The sequence below is a fragment of the Ammospiza nelsoni genome, chromosome 8 (genome assembly GCF_027579445.1).
Source record: "Ammospiza nelsoni isolate bAmmNel1 chromosome 8, bAmmNel1.pri, whole genome shotgun sequence".
NCBI classification, from domain to species: Eukaryota; Metazoa; Chordata; class Aves; order Passeriformes; family Passerellidae; genus Ammospiza; species Ammospiza nelsoni.
In genome coordinates, this window is record NC_080640.1 from 17,137,500 (window position 1) to 17,152,401 (window position 14,902).

The 14,902-nt window shown below is 40.9% G+C and overlaps 1 protein-coding gene across 1 annotated transcript; it reads right to left on the bottom strand.

Moving 5' to 3' along the window:
* Positions 1–475: 475 nt before the first annotated feature.
* On the bottom strand, positions 476–9,425 carry LOC132076518 (lysosomal acid lipase/cholesteryl ester hydrolase-like). Its single transcript, XM_059477651.1, has 9 exons — positions 9,282–9,425; positions 7,320–7,434; positions 6,873–7,071; positions 5,986–6,095; positions 5,008–5,144; positions 3,946–4,086; positions 3,188–3,259; positions 1,817–1,885; positions 476–709 (listed from the first exon to the last, which is right to left on the bottom strand). Exons 1-9 carry the CDS (start codon positions 9,420–9,422, stop codon positions 476–478), a joined length of 1,218 nt encoding a protein of 405 aa, XP_059333634.1. The 5' UTR covers positions 9,423–9,425.
* Between the last annotated feature and the right edge of the window lie 5,477 nt (positions 9,426–14,902).

The window sequence follows — 14,902 nt, forward strand, 5'->3', positions numbered from 1 at the left end:
CAACTCCTGTCTGCTTAAATGCCAGGGTAGTTTTACAAGTGAAAACCTTTTGGGTCTTCCTTGCTGCTGTTGGTATTGTGAAGAGAGGAAAACAGGTGAAACACTATCAGGATGACAGATGACTCAACTTCAGCAAAGTTCAGTAAACAGAGAGATTATCTCCCATTTTGGGTTTTCAGGGGAAATCACGTTTGTCTCAAGTGAAATATGTAGTGCAGATCAAATCAGTCATATAAAAACAGAAATCTTCCAAAGTAAGGGATCCCTAAATTTTCTATGTAATGTATTTGTAATTTCAGTGGTCATTCACACAAACCCCAGCTTCTTCTGCAATCACCAAATTAGTGTAACACCAAAGGAAGTAGTGTAAAAATATTGCAAACCAATTGTCAGTAGTTTGTAAACCTCTATACCTGTACCAATAATCAACTGCTAAATAGAAATACCTGGGGTTTCTACTGCCTTCTGTGGCACTCTAAGCATATTTCTTCAGTAGTTCAATGATTTTCAGATACATTTTCTCAGTTGCATCAAGGCCCCAGAGGAAATCAAGATGTCCCCATGCAGGAAAATGCTCATGGTAAATGAGATTAGTGATCCGAGGAAGAAGCCTTGCTATGTCTTTTGGATCTGCAAATTTGTCCTGCCCACCACTCCAAACAGCAGTTGGCACCTTTATCTCCTCTATCTTGTACGCAGGAGGAGCAGTCTGTAAGAGAGGGAGGAGACCTGAGTGAGTGCTGGGTATCAAAGTTATGTTTAGAGAAAGGTTTCTATGCAAGCACCTCTCTTGGTCTTTTGCTTCTGCACTGCCTACAGTAAAACCATGAGGATGAAGGTCTTACTGCTCATTGCCCTGACCCCATTCCCTGTCTTGCTTGTCATCACAGAAGAAGTTAAAGGAACACAGAAGATTAAAATGGAGATCCTTTGAGATCTGAACCAAAAGCCTTAGTGCAGGATGGTTATTTGTCAGTGTGGTAAGGGACCGTGCACAAGATGTTTTGAAACTTACCCTTATGAAAGGACAGTTCAGTTATCTTTCTTCTTGACTGCTTTTTTGGGCCATTTCCCAGCCTTCCACAGTATTGGGAATAAAACATTGCCCATTTCAAAATTTAAACTTCAGGTATGTGTGTATGCAAGATGTCTGAGAAGGAAGGTGTCCTTGGAATCTTTATCCACTTGCAAAATAATGTGCCACCCTTTGACTCACAAAGCAAACCTCAAAAAATAATCAGATGAGTTATAAGTGTTGCAAGAGGAGCAGAGCATTTTCAGGTGTTGACTACACAGTAAATAAAGCTCCTACAGACCAAATTTTGCCTGTTTCCATTTTTCCATACAGGATACTTTAGTTCTCCCCAGCAGTCTACATTGTGCCATACTGAACTATCCCTTAAGTTTAATTTTTACAGCAAGTAGCCTCTGAAAACCAAGGTATGCATTTCCACTTATTTTTTTTCATCCCCATTTTAGTGTTTAACTGAAACGTAGACTTTGAGGATTTCTGGGGAGGAGCTCTGTACTTATCCAGTCTAGGACCTGGATGTGACTCTTGGCCTTTTGGGAATGGCAGGTAAGCTGACGTGTTGTTGGACACATCCCTGCATCAGTAGGGGAGGCTGCAAAAATCTGTATATGCCATGTTTGTGAATCGACTCTGACAATTATGACTATTAGATTCAGGTGAAGCTTTGCCTAAGACCACCCTTCCCTTCGTTTTGTAGCATTCAAGGTGCTAGTATATGAATTTTTCTATTTTTAGTTTTTCCAGGACCCAAGGATGAGTTCTCAGAAAAATGAATTGCCTTACCTGGTTGTATTTCTTCATGTTTTCCTTACAGCCGTAGTCATAAGCTTGAAATTGGTCTGCATGTTTTATCTGTTAATATTGCAACAAGAACAGATAAAATGAAAATGTTAAGAGACAGAGTGCAGGAGTTGTTTTCTTGCATATGATTGAACTCAAGTCTGAGGCAGTAGACAGGATCCTAGGGATACTGAGGAGGTGTTGTGGGGTAAGTGGTTTCACCACCTTTCACCTTGCTAACATTTTCTCCTGATCTTCAACCACCACCCTCGTTATGTTTAAATATTAAAGCCTTGCTGCCCTATCTTAATTGGCTCTTTACTTAGGTAATGTAGCTCTTTGTGATGCAGGAGCATGTCAGGGCTCTCACTAGCCTGGGATACCTCCTCAAAATCCTCAACTTTTGTGTGCCTGCTTGGTCTGCTCTGGTCTGCTCACAGTAGTGGCAGTGATATCAGAGGTTGTGAACTGCATACAAGTATATTGGGAGCAGAGTGTGATCGCCTTAGCACTAAACTCTTGTCTTCTGTGATTTGTCTAAAAGGAATATCAAAACAATAAAGGGTTAACCTGTCTTACTAATAATGTGTGTGCATTTTTTTTTTTTAATCTAAACCTCTAAGTAACTGAGGTATGATAGAAATCTGCTAGCTCATCTCTGATTTCTGTCTCTGAGTGCTGGGTTTCTGTTCTGGACACCAGGAATTTTAGGCAGGGGATGTACAGCAGCACACATGTATTAAGGACTGCTTTAAGTGGCACAGTGCACTTAAGGTTCATTTAAGTTCACAGCTCATAGAGTGATGTGTCTCTGAGCCAATGCCATCTTGCCCTGGTCTGATTTGGAGCCTAGGCAGAACAAGCTTGGGTCTGAAAGTGGCATGAAGTACCAGCAGAAGAGGCAGTTCCCCATTTTGCCATTGTGCCAGCAGAAGCATTTGTGCAGTAAACTGGCTTTTGGAGGTAGTCAAGGCTGCAATTAACCCTCTGGGAGACGAGCTTTAACCTAAATCCCTTTTTTGTCTGATTCATCCCTGACTGTAAAGTTCTCACTTATACCACCTGCCAAGTGCCTAGACTGTGCTTGTGTTCACTTCTGCAGCTTTCTGCATACATCTCCATAAATAAGGATGAAGGCTGGAAACCATTAGAGCCAAGAGAGGTGTGATGTGCCCTGGGGAAATCTCAGAGCCTGTTGCCAAAGGGGAAATTTGGGGAATGATCTGGTGAACCATGGGGAACAGGGCTCACTCTGTGACAGGTGAGAAGATGTGATGGGCGTATTTCCAGATCTGTCAACTCTGGATTCCCCTGTTGGCTCCCAGTTGCATAGAAAGCCATCCTAAGAGTGTTTATGTGTCAGCACAGTTATACCTGCTGCCAGTGAATAACGTTCTGTACCGATGTTCCAGCCGGGTAGTGTCCCGAGTATGAATCTGTTCGACTCTGCAGACAAAGCAGAAGTGTTGTGAAGGCAGAGATCCAGTGCTGTGACAGAATAAAGCTGTGAAGGCTCTGAGAAACATACTGCTGCATCCCCCATTTTTATAGGATATTCTTCAGATATAAAAATGGAAGTTGAGGAAAGGTTCACAAATATGCTAGTTTACATAGGAATGAATACATGGGATTTTATATCTTTGGGATAATATTTTCAACATTCTCAACACAGAGAAAACATCATTTAAGAAGCATCTATGGCCTTTGTTTTCCCAGTTTGTATGATTTGTATAATGCTTTTAAATAGTGCTGTGCATAATCAGTAGAGAAAGATTCTCTACAGTTCTCTTTGGCATAATGAAGCTTTTAATAGGGACACTTGTTAAATAGTGAAAGGTGACTGGAGAACAGACATGTGAAAGGTCTGTAAGAACAAGAGGTAGCAGCCAGAGTAAAGGAATGCAATCTTTCTGCTGGGAGAAGTGTGGAGAAAAGTTTTGAGTTTTGGCTGGAAATATTTCAATGTGTACCAAACAAAAAGAAACCATTTCTTCTGTTCAGAGGAGTCAGATGTCTTGTTGTTTAGGAAAGAAAATATATGAATTGTGCAAAAGAGAAAAACATCTTTGTCCAGTTGCCCTTCAAAGCTTCTTCAGATTTACCTGTATGAAGCTTTTCTGGGAGGTGCTTACCGTGTTCATATTTTGTATCCTGCCCCCGACCAGGTAGCAGAAGATACTGCCACAAACTTTCCCTTGACATGCACAGAACCGTGTTACAGGTCCTTTCATCAGCTCATTGTATTGAAGAACTCCTTTGCAGCCAAGCAGTAACTGAGGGGAGGAAAAGTGCAAAACTTTTCTTAGCTGTTGCAAGATTATTTAAAGAAGAAAACTCCCTCTTCTTTAAGTTACTCTCCTTTAATAGCCTTGCCTCTTCACAAGGGGCAAGATTGCTGAAACTGCTTGCCATCCCACTATCCTTTACGGAGTGTTCTTCCCAAGGGCAGAGCACATGTTCCTCCTTCTCCTTGGCACGAATGCTGGAGGTCACATCCATCTGCTTTTAGTGCACTGATCTCAGTGAGAAAGGAAGCTGGCTACGCTGATGGCTGCAGAATATAGGAAGTCCCTTTTTGCCCTAATACCTTTTCCTGGCAGGTGCAAACTGTACTGTGAGTACCACTCCTAAGTAAAGAGGGATCAGATAAATGAGAAGGGTGTAGAGCTGGATGCTCTGTAGTCGTATCATGAGTGCAGCTTGGACAGAAAGAGGATGTGCATCTGTGGTTTGATATAAAGCATAGCATGCATGATTTCCACATTCCCAGCGAATTCTATTAAGTTGACACCTTCTGCTGTTTAATTTATCACTTTAAAAGTAACTACTTTACAAGCATAAATGATCTGCATGTCTGATAAAATTAAGATGTGAAATATTTTACTTGTGGTTTTTATTAGTGCTTAAGGCTAGATTTAGTAGACTATATTAGATTTCTTTTGTTCTGGTATTTGAAAGTTTTCTTCAGAAATATTTGCCTTAAATAAATAATGGTGAAAGTATACCTGCTACCTTAAAGAAATTGCAAAAACCATACCATGTGAAACCTTGCAGCTCAGCTCCTTGGAAAGTCTGAAGTCTGATATGCTGAATTCAGTTCTAACTGAGCACCCCTTAAAGGTTCAAATTGAGTGAGTCCAGTAGAGACAAAGCAGAAAATTATGTCTTTCTCTTAAGAAGGAGAAATTCCTTACCCTGATCAGTGGCTGGGGAAGCAGTGCAATTGTTATCATAGGACTGGTAGAATGTGTGATGGTGGTCACTGGTGCCAAAGCAAAGAATGCTTTAATCTTCTGAGGCATATCAGGATAAGTAGAAAGTGCTATGAAGCCTACAAGCTCAGAAAAAGAAGTCAAGTTGATGAAGAGATGTCCACAGACCAAATAAATAAAAAAGCAGTAGGCAGCAAAGGAATGAGACTAGGTTAGCATCCCACTGACTGTTTTCTATTTCTGTGCTGCAGACCTAAAGAGAATGTTTGATTCTTGCTTAAAACCTTTATTTGGAAGATAAAGTTCATTCTAAGGATACAAGCTCATTAGAGCATGTCCTGATACTGCTTTTGTCAGAACTGATAACTTTGTGTCAAGGCCGGTTTTGGTTGAAAAGGTATATATTAATTAGATTTTTGAAATTCAAATTCTTTCTAAAGTTCCCTAAATTCAAAATAAAAAGTTTTTCAGCTTGTAGTCTCTAAAAGACTGTACATGCGTATGCTGCCATTCAGCAATACAAAAATTATCTGAAGATTGAGAATAAATTTTTTCCTTGTAATCGAGCACATACTTGCATGAAAGTGAATTCACACATAAAGGAAGAGTATAAGGAATTTAAATACATTCAGAAAAAGGTTGTTCCATCCTTTTTCTGAATGTATTTAAATTTATCCACTGATGGATTTGACTGGCTGACATAATTATCTGAAGACAAAGAAGGTGGTGATTTTGTCCGAACTACTAATTCTGTAAAAAGACTCTTAGAATGCACATATGGGAAGAAAGGAAAATAATTTTCTAATAATGCCACTTCCCTCAATTTTCTCCTCTCTTTCTGAGTTTGTTTTTCTAAAAGGATAATGGTACACTGTGACATAAGAATCTGCTTACAGACCTTATCTATAAATCATAAACACTAACACCGACTGTTTGGTATCCAGGCAGTTCTAACATTACCTGCAGCTGACCCTTCAGAGTGACCAATATAGTAAACATCCTTCTGTCCAGTTTTATTCAGGATGAAGTTCAGCTCTGCTGGAATATCATATTTACCTATCTCATCGAAGCTGTGGGGAGAAACACAAAAAGCTGGCAGACAATGTGACTGTCACAGTGTGAGTTCCTGACTGTCAGTTTTGTTCATGGCAGCGAGCAGGAGCCATTGCAGGAGGAGGCTGCACACGGTGTCTGCACCCTTGCCTGAGCTGGGGAATGGGCAGAGGGTGCAGCTGTGCAGCCTGGCTGCCTGGTGCCCTGGGCTCTGTGTGCATCAGGTGCCACTTTCACCTGACAGCTGCAGCCCCTGGGGAACTGAATTTAATCAGGGCTTTCACCTGCATGGGTTACAAGAAATATTTTTCTCTCAGATAGCATCAGTTGTGGTAGATCAGATTTCTAGGCTGAGCTGAGCAGTCTCCTGTCCTTTCTGCCCTTGGAACATGGTGTCTGGTGGGAGACTTCAAGGTGACAGATGCCTCCCCGTTTTGGAAGCCATTTCCCACAGAAACCAGCAAAGATGACCTGAGTACTTCCTGCTTTGCTTGTGTGTGTGCTGATTCCAGAAGAGCCAATCCAGCTCATGCAGCCAATTCCTTCTTAAAACCTCCTTGATATGCCCAGGAGTGGCTGCATCTCTGGAAAAGAGTTTGTCTAGTCTCCTGAAATGTTGCATGTCCCACTTGAAGTCAGATTATATGAAAACATGTCATGTTTTCATATAATTTAGAAGGGATTTTTTTTTCATCTAGCCAGAAGGGGAAGGTTGCGCATTCTAATGGCAACTGCCTAGTCTTGCTAGTTCCCTGACAGTTGCTTTATTCAGAAATTCTTTCTCCAAAGAGTACCTGAACTGCCAGAACTCTTTCTGGCAGGGCTTAAGGGTCTTATGTTTTAAAGACCAGGTGTCTCCTCGGCTGTTTCCCAACCAGACATCATAGCCAGCATCTGCAAGGATGAAGCCCAAGCTGTTGTTGGGCAGGTTGGCAATCCAGTGAATAGAATCTGATAAAAAACCATGATGTAGCAAGACTGCAGGCTTCTTCCCTACAACAGAAGAGATTTTCTTAAGCTGTAATAGTAATAGGTAATGTGTACTTAAATGTGGGGTGCAGAATTTGGTTTTGCAAGAGGGTTTTAACCAATATACAGAATTCAGACCCCATTCTAGGCTGAATGACTAGGTACCCTTGCTGAGATGGAAAGGTGTGGAACTTTGCATTTGCAAAGGGGAAGGATGGGGAATCCATGTGAGAGTTGGCTCTCATACTGCCCTTATATCCTATATGTCATACCTGTATTGGGGCTGTTCCTTCCAGAAGGAATTCTGACAACACCAAGAATGTATCCATCCTCCGTTGGAACTTCGTATTCCTCACTGGGGAACCCATGATATCTGATAATTTCACTCTGTGGGAAGCCAAAGGAGAGTTTGTTATCCTGCATTTACAGTGAAGATATTGGTGTAAGAACTGTTTGGAGGCTGCTTCTGCCCAGGAATGTGAAGCTAGTCAAGAACATGCCAGGGAGATAAATGTGATAGCACATTGCTAGCCTTTCTCTACTGCTCTGTGTGGTACTGGTAGGGGAGGGACAGGGATTCCTGCAGGAAAGCAAACCCCAGGTCTCTCTTTTTAGTGGATGATCCTATAGCTGCTATGGGAGGCTGGAGGATGCAAACAGCAGCTAGAGGAGTTGGGATGGGTTTCTGTGAAGTGGTTTGTGTATTCTACTTAATGCCTAATATCACTCAAATGGTAGTAATTGCTGTAGCTGTGGCACTCAAGCACTACACAGATTTATAAGAGTAGCAGGATGCAGTAAAGTCTTCATCAGACCTGCTTACATGGTAGTTGTCTGGAATTTGGTTCCCTGTTATGGGGCAAAGTGAGTAACTAACCTTTTGGGAGATAGTTTATCCTGTTTTGCAAGGGTGACCCAGGTCTGTATTATGATATTCTGCCTTGGAATGTGGTCAAACCACTCAAATAATGTCCTATTTTGCAAGCTATCAGTGGAAGGCTGAGAAGGAACATCATGTATTCCTGTTGGTGTTGAATTATTCTAAAACAGGTCTGACACATCAACCCCAAATTAGCATCCTGATAATGAAACAAAGATCTGGCAAGGATAACCTGCTAAGCCAACCTGCAGGCATAAGGTTGGTAGTCAATCACTTTATAATTTCACTGCCCAGTCCACTTTCATAGGGTTAAGTTCTCCTAATACACCCCTTCTTGGAGTGTGTATGAAGATTTCTCCTTTGGTTGGGATGCCCCTCAAAGTTACTCCTAGAGGCTGAGCAAAAGAGATTTTGCCCACAGTTGTTGGCATGGGTGAGGGTGAGTTATATCAATCTCTACTTTAATAATTGTTTATTTTTGCTAGCTTTAATACAATTGCTTTTATACGATTGCTTTGATATAATGCACTGTCCTATATTATCTTATACCAGTAGTTTTAGCTACTCTTCTGTATAGTAAAAAATTCTGATTAGGTTATTTTTGTCTAATCATTAATTATAATAAATCATTTTTAATATAAATATATCTGGTTTGCCATGGTTAGTCCTGCAGGACAAAGTTGTAGAATGGTCACACCTCTATAATTCCTTAGGCTTCAGCAGTCAGAGTCAGAGGCTGAGACTGGATTCAGCTGCACCCAAGCTCCTCTTTGAGGAGTTTAGAAATCAAGAGGGTTCCTTCAGCACCTCAGGACTCAACAGAAGGGCTTCTCTAATAAACTTTGTCTGCAGCTCTCACTCTCCCCACAACAAGGTTGTACCTTTCCAGACAGAAAGCATGCAGCAGTATCTCTATCTGATCCACAGGGAATCCTTTCTTGCTGAAGTGAGGTTAAGCAAGCCACGGAGGGTGGATCTCCTATTTCAGACTCACAGCACCACCTACTACACTGCTGCCACAGTGAGGAAATCTTTGGTGATTCAGAGCAAGGGGTTTTGTTTTGAGAATCTGTTGTTTGAAGAAGGGGTACAAGCACCCTTAGCACTGTACTAGGCAAAGAGGTTGTTACAGAAGGGCAGGCCTTGAGACTAGAAGCCAGCCTTTGTTTCCGCTGCAAAGGAATTCTTCTCTCTAGTTCAGACTGTTTGGATAGGAGCACCAACATTTCCTCTAGGTCTGTGGTGCTGGAGGGACCCCTTTGAAGGGAACTTTAGCCTCCTGATAGGCACTGTTAGTCAGTGGTAGTGGGAGAGAAGCTTTAGGAAAAAAGGAAAGAAAGGTGACCCAACTTACAACATTCATGAAGCATTCCGGGTTGCGGCGCTTGCAGCGGCTTGTGTCAACACCTGCACTGGAGGCTGCTGAGAATCCTGCTGAGAATCCTGCTGGAAAGGCAATTCCCTGGGTGCAGAGCAGCACGAGGAGGCACCACATCTTGGGGCTGTGTGGAAGAGCACGTGGTTTTGGTTCATTAGGAAGAGAGCGGTGTAGAATTCCACAGAAGGACCCAAGAGCAGAGTCTCCTGAAGGTTGCCCAAGGTCTGTTCCCCAGGGGCTGACAGAATAAGTACCTGTGTAAAGGAAGGATTGTCTACAGCTTTTCCTGTTTAATATGGATTACAAATGAGTAAAAGGCTCCAGGATGAGAAGGAACCAACCTGGGGTCTTGTGTTTATACGACATTGATGCTAGTTTGTGATGAGTACCTTCCTTTCTCTCTACATATAGTCTTTTCTATTGTAAATCTGTCTTTCTTGGAGAAAAGGCTGAATCTTTCTGGATTTTAGGCATTGTCTGGTAGTCACAATAAGCCTTGTCTGAGCAGAAATTGTAGTGCTCTCTGTGTAGTTACTGCCCTGCTTTTTGGTTGTAGCCACCTTTGTAATTAGCATGGATGGAACAGGTCATAAACCCAGAGTGTTTTATCTGAACCACCATGGGAAAGATCATTAAGGTTTTGGAGTTTGGAAAGGACAGGTAAAATTTCTTTTATTTGTTTCCTCTGAATTTCTTTAGGATGGAGGGAGTGAGTGGGTTGTCAATTATCTTCATTTTTCATTAAATCTGTCGTATCCCTTGAGTGACTACAACATTTGGATTAAGCCAGAATTGGAATATTATAGATAGATGGATAGATATAATATGAAAGTTATATATCATTATATATTATTAAAATATATAGATATAGTGTAATATTATATTTTTAATATTGAAATCCAAACTCATTGTGGTCTATCCACTTTGTAGGAGAACACTCCAATTCTTCTGTCAATACAACAGAAATCCTCCTACCTGTGTGCTCTGGAAGCACAGTTTCAGAGTAAATATTCCACTGCTTTCTGCTATTTTATTTAGTTCAAACAAAAGTAAAAAACACATTTCTCTTTTTCTGCATGTGGAGCGTTGTTTGGAAAAAACTGAGAAGTTCAGCATGTCACAGTTTGTATTAAAGATGAATCTATGCGGTAGATAAATTATTACCTTTTTTATGATGTGCAAATTTCTCTGTACTGTACTGAAGATGAAAGCTTTGTAAATCAGACATAATGCACCAATCAACTCCAAGGCTTGGCACACAGCTGTCTCATTAATTTCAATGGCCAAGTCATAGGGGCTTTGAACAATAATCTAGTCTTTTTATGCAACGAAACAATGCCAAAGAATGGCATTTACCGTGGCAAACTGGAAATAACTGAAATATTTTAAAAAGAAAAAAAAAAGGTAGAGGAAGATGCCTGAAAGATACATTCATGCCATTTCTGGAAGGTTTTGGTATTAATGAAAACAAACCTTAAACCTAGAAATTCATCAGTGTACTCTTGGGAGAGTCCTATGGCTTTCATATACAGTAAAAATGGGACAGAAAGACACCAGGCTAGCAGGTGTCAGAATCTCTGGGTTAACTTACAGGGAAAACTCAAATTCTTTTGCAGCTATAAGATTTATTTAATCTATGTACATGCTTTCAATGCTGAGATTTCCATGCATCCACAGTGACATCCTTAGGGGGGAAAAAACAAGGAGAAGAAAATGAAACCATCAGTTACCCTTTTTCCCACTTGCATGGGCCAAAGGCTTTTTCCTCTCCCCCTCTGGCACACCGGCCCTTTGGTGCACAGCAGTCAGCAAGGATGGCAGGCTGGCTGCTCTGAGAAGCAGCTGCACAGAGCCAGGACAGCACACCTGCATGGAGACAGGCAAGGGAGAAAGAGAGCATGGATGCATAGGAACAAACTCACCTCTGGTTTGGCTCCTGTGCTTGCCCCTCCTGCTGCAGTTCCTGGTCAATCTCCTGCTGATTCACTGCCAGAAGCTTGTGCCAATGCAAGGAGCAGCAGCAGAGTTCTGTGTGAGATCTGCATGCATGGGAGAGCATGTTTAGGTGCTGTTTGCTTGGCAGTATTTAAGGAGTGGAGTTTTTCTATGATAAATAGCACCGTTGCATGAATTCTGAAAGACCAAATTGCACCATGGATCTGGTGAGGTAAAGAGGCATCTAACCTGTTATTAGAATACTTATGAGGAACTTGGTTATTCTTGTTCCCTGAGGCTGTGGCAGATCTTTATCTGTACTGCTACCTGTCTTACTAAGTGCTGTAACTACTATATTTTGGGATAAAAAGGAGGAAGGATCCAGCTTTTTCAAAACTTTCTAGCTACGAATATGATCTCTGCTGCTGAGAGTAGTACAAAAACTATTTTGGTCACAGGTTCCACACCAGTTGCTTGTTTTCTGAATTGCTGATTGCCTGGGACAATCCTTCTTTGTTAGATAATCTTAGAATAAAACCAGAAGTGATTTCAAAGGTGTGAACCCCACAACATACAAAAAAGAATTTGCTCTGAATTACCCTGCTTCTGTAGGGATTCTGAGGAACTGAATTAAATTTGAAAACATTGTTTAAACTTCGAGTCAAGAGAGGGTGCTAACACTAATTCTTATTATTTCCAAGCCCCGTCCATAACTCTGTGAACACAATATATTAGAGACCCTGCCTCACCACTGAATTAGTTGAAGTCAGCCTGAGGGGCTTGATCCTCACTGAAACTGGCCTGGCTTCTTGATGCTGCAAATTCTTTGAAACGTGGGTGCTAATGATATGCTGCCTTGCCTGGGAAAATGAATGGAGTAAGTACTTGTTAGTAAACACAACCTACCTGAGAGTCACCACAGAAACAGTTCTGCTTTATGAAATAGGGCACACTCTGTGGAAAAGCCAAAAAGGTGATTTCTCAATGAAAAGCATCAGATCAGCAGGTCTGATATTGAAGAATATTGAAGACTCTGCTCTATTCCCAGATTACAACGTCCTGCATTTTTTGTTTTATAGAATTGCCAGCTGGGAATGATCTGCAACATTTTACCTATATCACCTTGTAGTGGCATATGGGATGTATGGTATACTTTCTGATATTGTTGATGGGAATCAAGTGAAGAGCAAAATATATGTTAGCCCATCTGAAAAGGAAAAAGAGAAGGAAAGTAATGCATAAAAACAGAGAATAAAACCCACAAAGCCTAGAAACACAAACTTCCCAGGATGGGCTGCCCTGACATAAAGAGCCAGGGAAGCTGAGACAGTAAGTATTCTGTTTTAAAATGCTGTGTCAAAACTGAAGTGCAGGTGGTCAGGCCTGGAGCTGGACTTAGCATGAGCTCAGTTTAGTGTTACAAAATGCAGGCTGTGGTCCACGCCATGGAGGGGTTTCTTTGTGTGTCTTGGGTCTGTTGAGTCAGTCCTGTCCTGCAGCAGAGGTGCAAGGGACCTTGCAAGGATGTTGTACAAGTGGTTAACAATCTTCTGAGGGAAAGTGTAAGGTGTCAGTGTCCCTCTTGTGCAGACACTGGCCATTCCAGGACTGCATTTCTCAGGAATGTGCATTTGGGAGGACTGCTCTGCACACATGACTCCAAGAAGCCACAGTCTGCTTTCCTGAGAGTAACGCGGCTCGTGGGATTTGTGGCAATACAAATTCTAGTGCTTGGAATTTAAAGAGACAAATGATCTTCTGATTTTTATTGAATATGCTGTTTTTAAGCTATTGATATCTAGTTTAAAAATTAGTTTACCTTATTAGTGCCCTAGTAAAGTCTCTTATGAAAAATATTTAGTTCCCTTCTGGCTCACAGGAAACTTTTGAAGTATTGTTGAATTCTGTTAGGAAGTAAGAATCATGTTTCCCACACAGACTGGGTAGGGGACAGTTTGCCCATGCACTGTCTTGGCACCTTTTGGAGAAAAAAAAAACCTTATTCATATTAAAAAAAAAAAAAAAACCAAACGTTTTTCAGGATTCTAATCTTCATTTACAAGTATGGCAAAAAGCACTGAAGCAATAGGTTAGTCAGAAGAGAACCTGTGACTATATACATTTGCATGAGTTTCATATCTCATCATGGTTGGGCTGCTTGACTGTTCTTCAGCTGAAGCTCTGACCAAAGTAGTCATTTCAGTGCTTTTCAAGAGGATCTGGGATGTGATGCTGGATTAAATGGTAATTTACACTGTGTTGGGAAAAGTAAGTGTTGCCTGAAGCTATTGCTCTGATTTGGAGAGGATGTGGTTTTTTGGGGTTTTTTTTGGGGTTTTTTTTTGGTTTTTTGTTTTTTTGTTTTGTTTTGTTTTGTTTTGTTTTGTTGTTGTTGTTGGTTTGTTTGTTGGGGTTTTCTAATACTTTTTCAGATTACCATACATTTATTTATTTTTGTTAGAAAGAGATTAATTAAACTACTACGTTGTTTTATGTAGCATCTTAGTGATTCAATATTTCTTTCAACAGGTTGTAGCTTATAAATTCCAACAAGCTGGTCAGTAGATGCAGGAGGATGTGACTATCTCAGGATCTTGATGTGAAGAAGATCTTAATGAAATACTGGTGAGGAAGACCTTTTCACCTTTGAGGTGTTACTCACTCTTCCATGCCCTTAGTCCAACATGATATTCAACACATGCTTGAAGAGCAGGCTGTTGTGAGGATCCCAGTGGGTCTGCCACGGGTAAGTGTTGTATCTGTGTCTGTCACTGCCAGCCTAACTTTCCTCTGATAAACAGCCACTGAAAGGGCTACAACTGGTGCCAACACAAGAACACCACAGCCAGCAATGTTGTACTACTTTAATTAGATAGAATAAGAAATTTTATACGGTCCTCCACCTCACTGAGAATAAATATGAACATTATTTAGAAACAGAAGTTCTCAAATGTAAGGCAGAGGGCTTGGATTTAAGATGCATACTTACATTAATATGTTTTTAAACTTTTTAAAAATTTGCTAGAAATACATGAAGGGTGATTTAAATTATAAAAGGAAAATATATTTTTGAGGTGAATGCAGAAATTTGAAATACACATGCCTTGCTCGGAAAGACTGAGTGTAGTACAGAAATGCCATCAGCACCTTATCCTCAGGGCCATCAGCAATAATTCTCTTCCCAATTAGCATATAAAATTATCAGGGTAGACATGAATCATATTCATTGGTTGGGCTGGGCTAGAAAGAGAAGATGGAGCAAATGTGATGAAAGCAGTCGGCCTGTTTAATTAAAGAGTGAGAGGCTAATTATACTGGGAGTTCTCGTTAAAGGCGTGGGATTTAGGTGCTTCCCTTTTCCTGACAGGCATTTGAGGTGTTCTTGCAGTAGGTTTGGAATGTATTTTAGTCAACAGCAGCTTGGGTGGCAAGCTAAGTACAATTCTTCATTATTTTAAGTTTTAGATTTCAAGCTCTTTATTTTTTTCACTCCTCCATTTCTTTACTTGTGTAACTTCCTTCCCTTTTTTCTCCCTCCTCTCCTCAACCTGTTTTTCTACTTTCCTTTTTAGGTAACTGGAGGATGTTATTGCAGAAATGACAAAGGAAAATGCTTCTGTGTTGTAACTTGTTCCATCGCCTCCCGTAGGCTGCTGTTCGCA

Coding starts and splice junctions, on each gene's coding strand:
- LOC132076518 (XM_059477651.1), bottom strand. CDS start 9,422: ATGTGGTGCCTCCTCGTGCTGCTCTGCACCCAGGGAATTGCCTTTCCA. Junction 4,087..5,007: donor TTCCCCAGCCACTGATCAGG/GTAAGGAATTTC, acceptor TCCTCCCCTCAG/TTACTGCTTGGCTGCAAAGG. Junction 1,886..3,187: donor ACGTTATTCACTGGCAGCAG/GTATAACTGTGC, acceptor CAATATTAACAG/ATAAAACATGCAGACCAATT.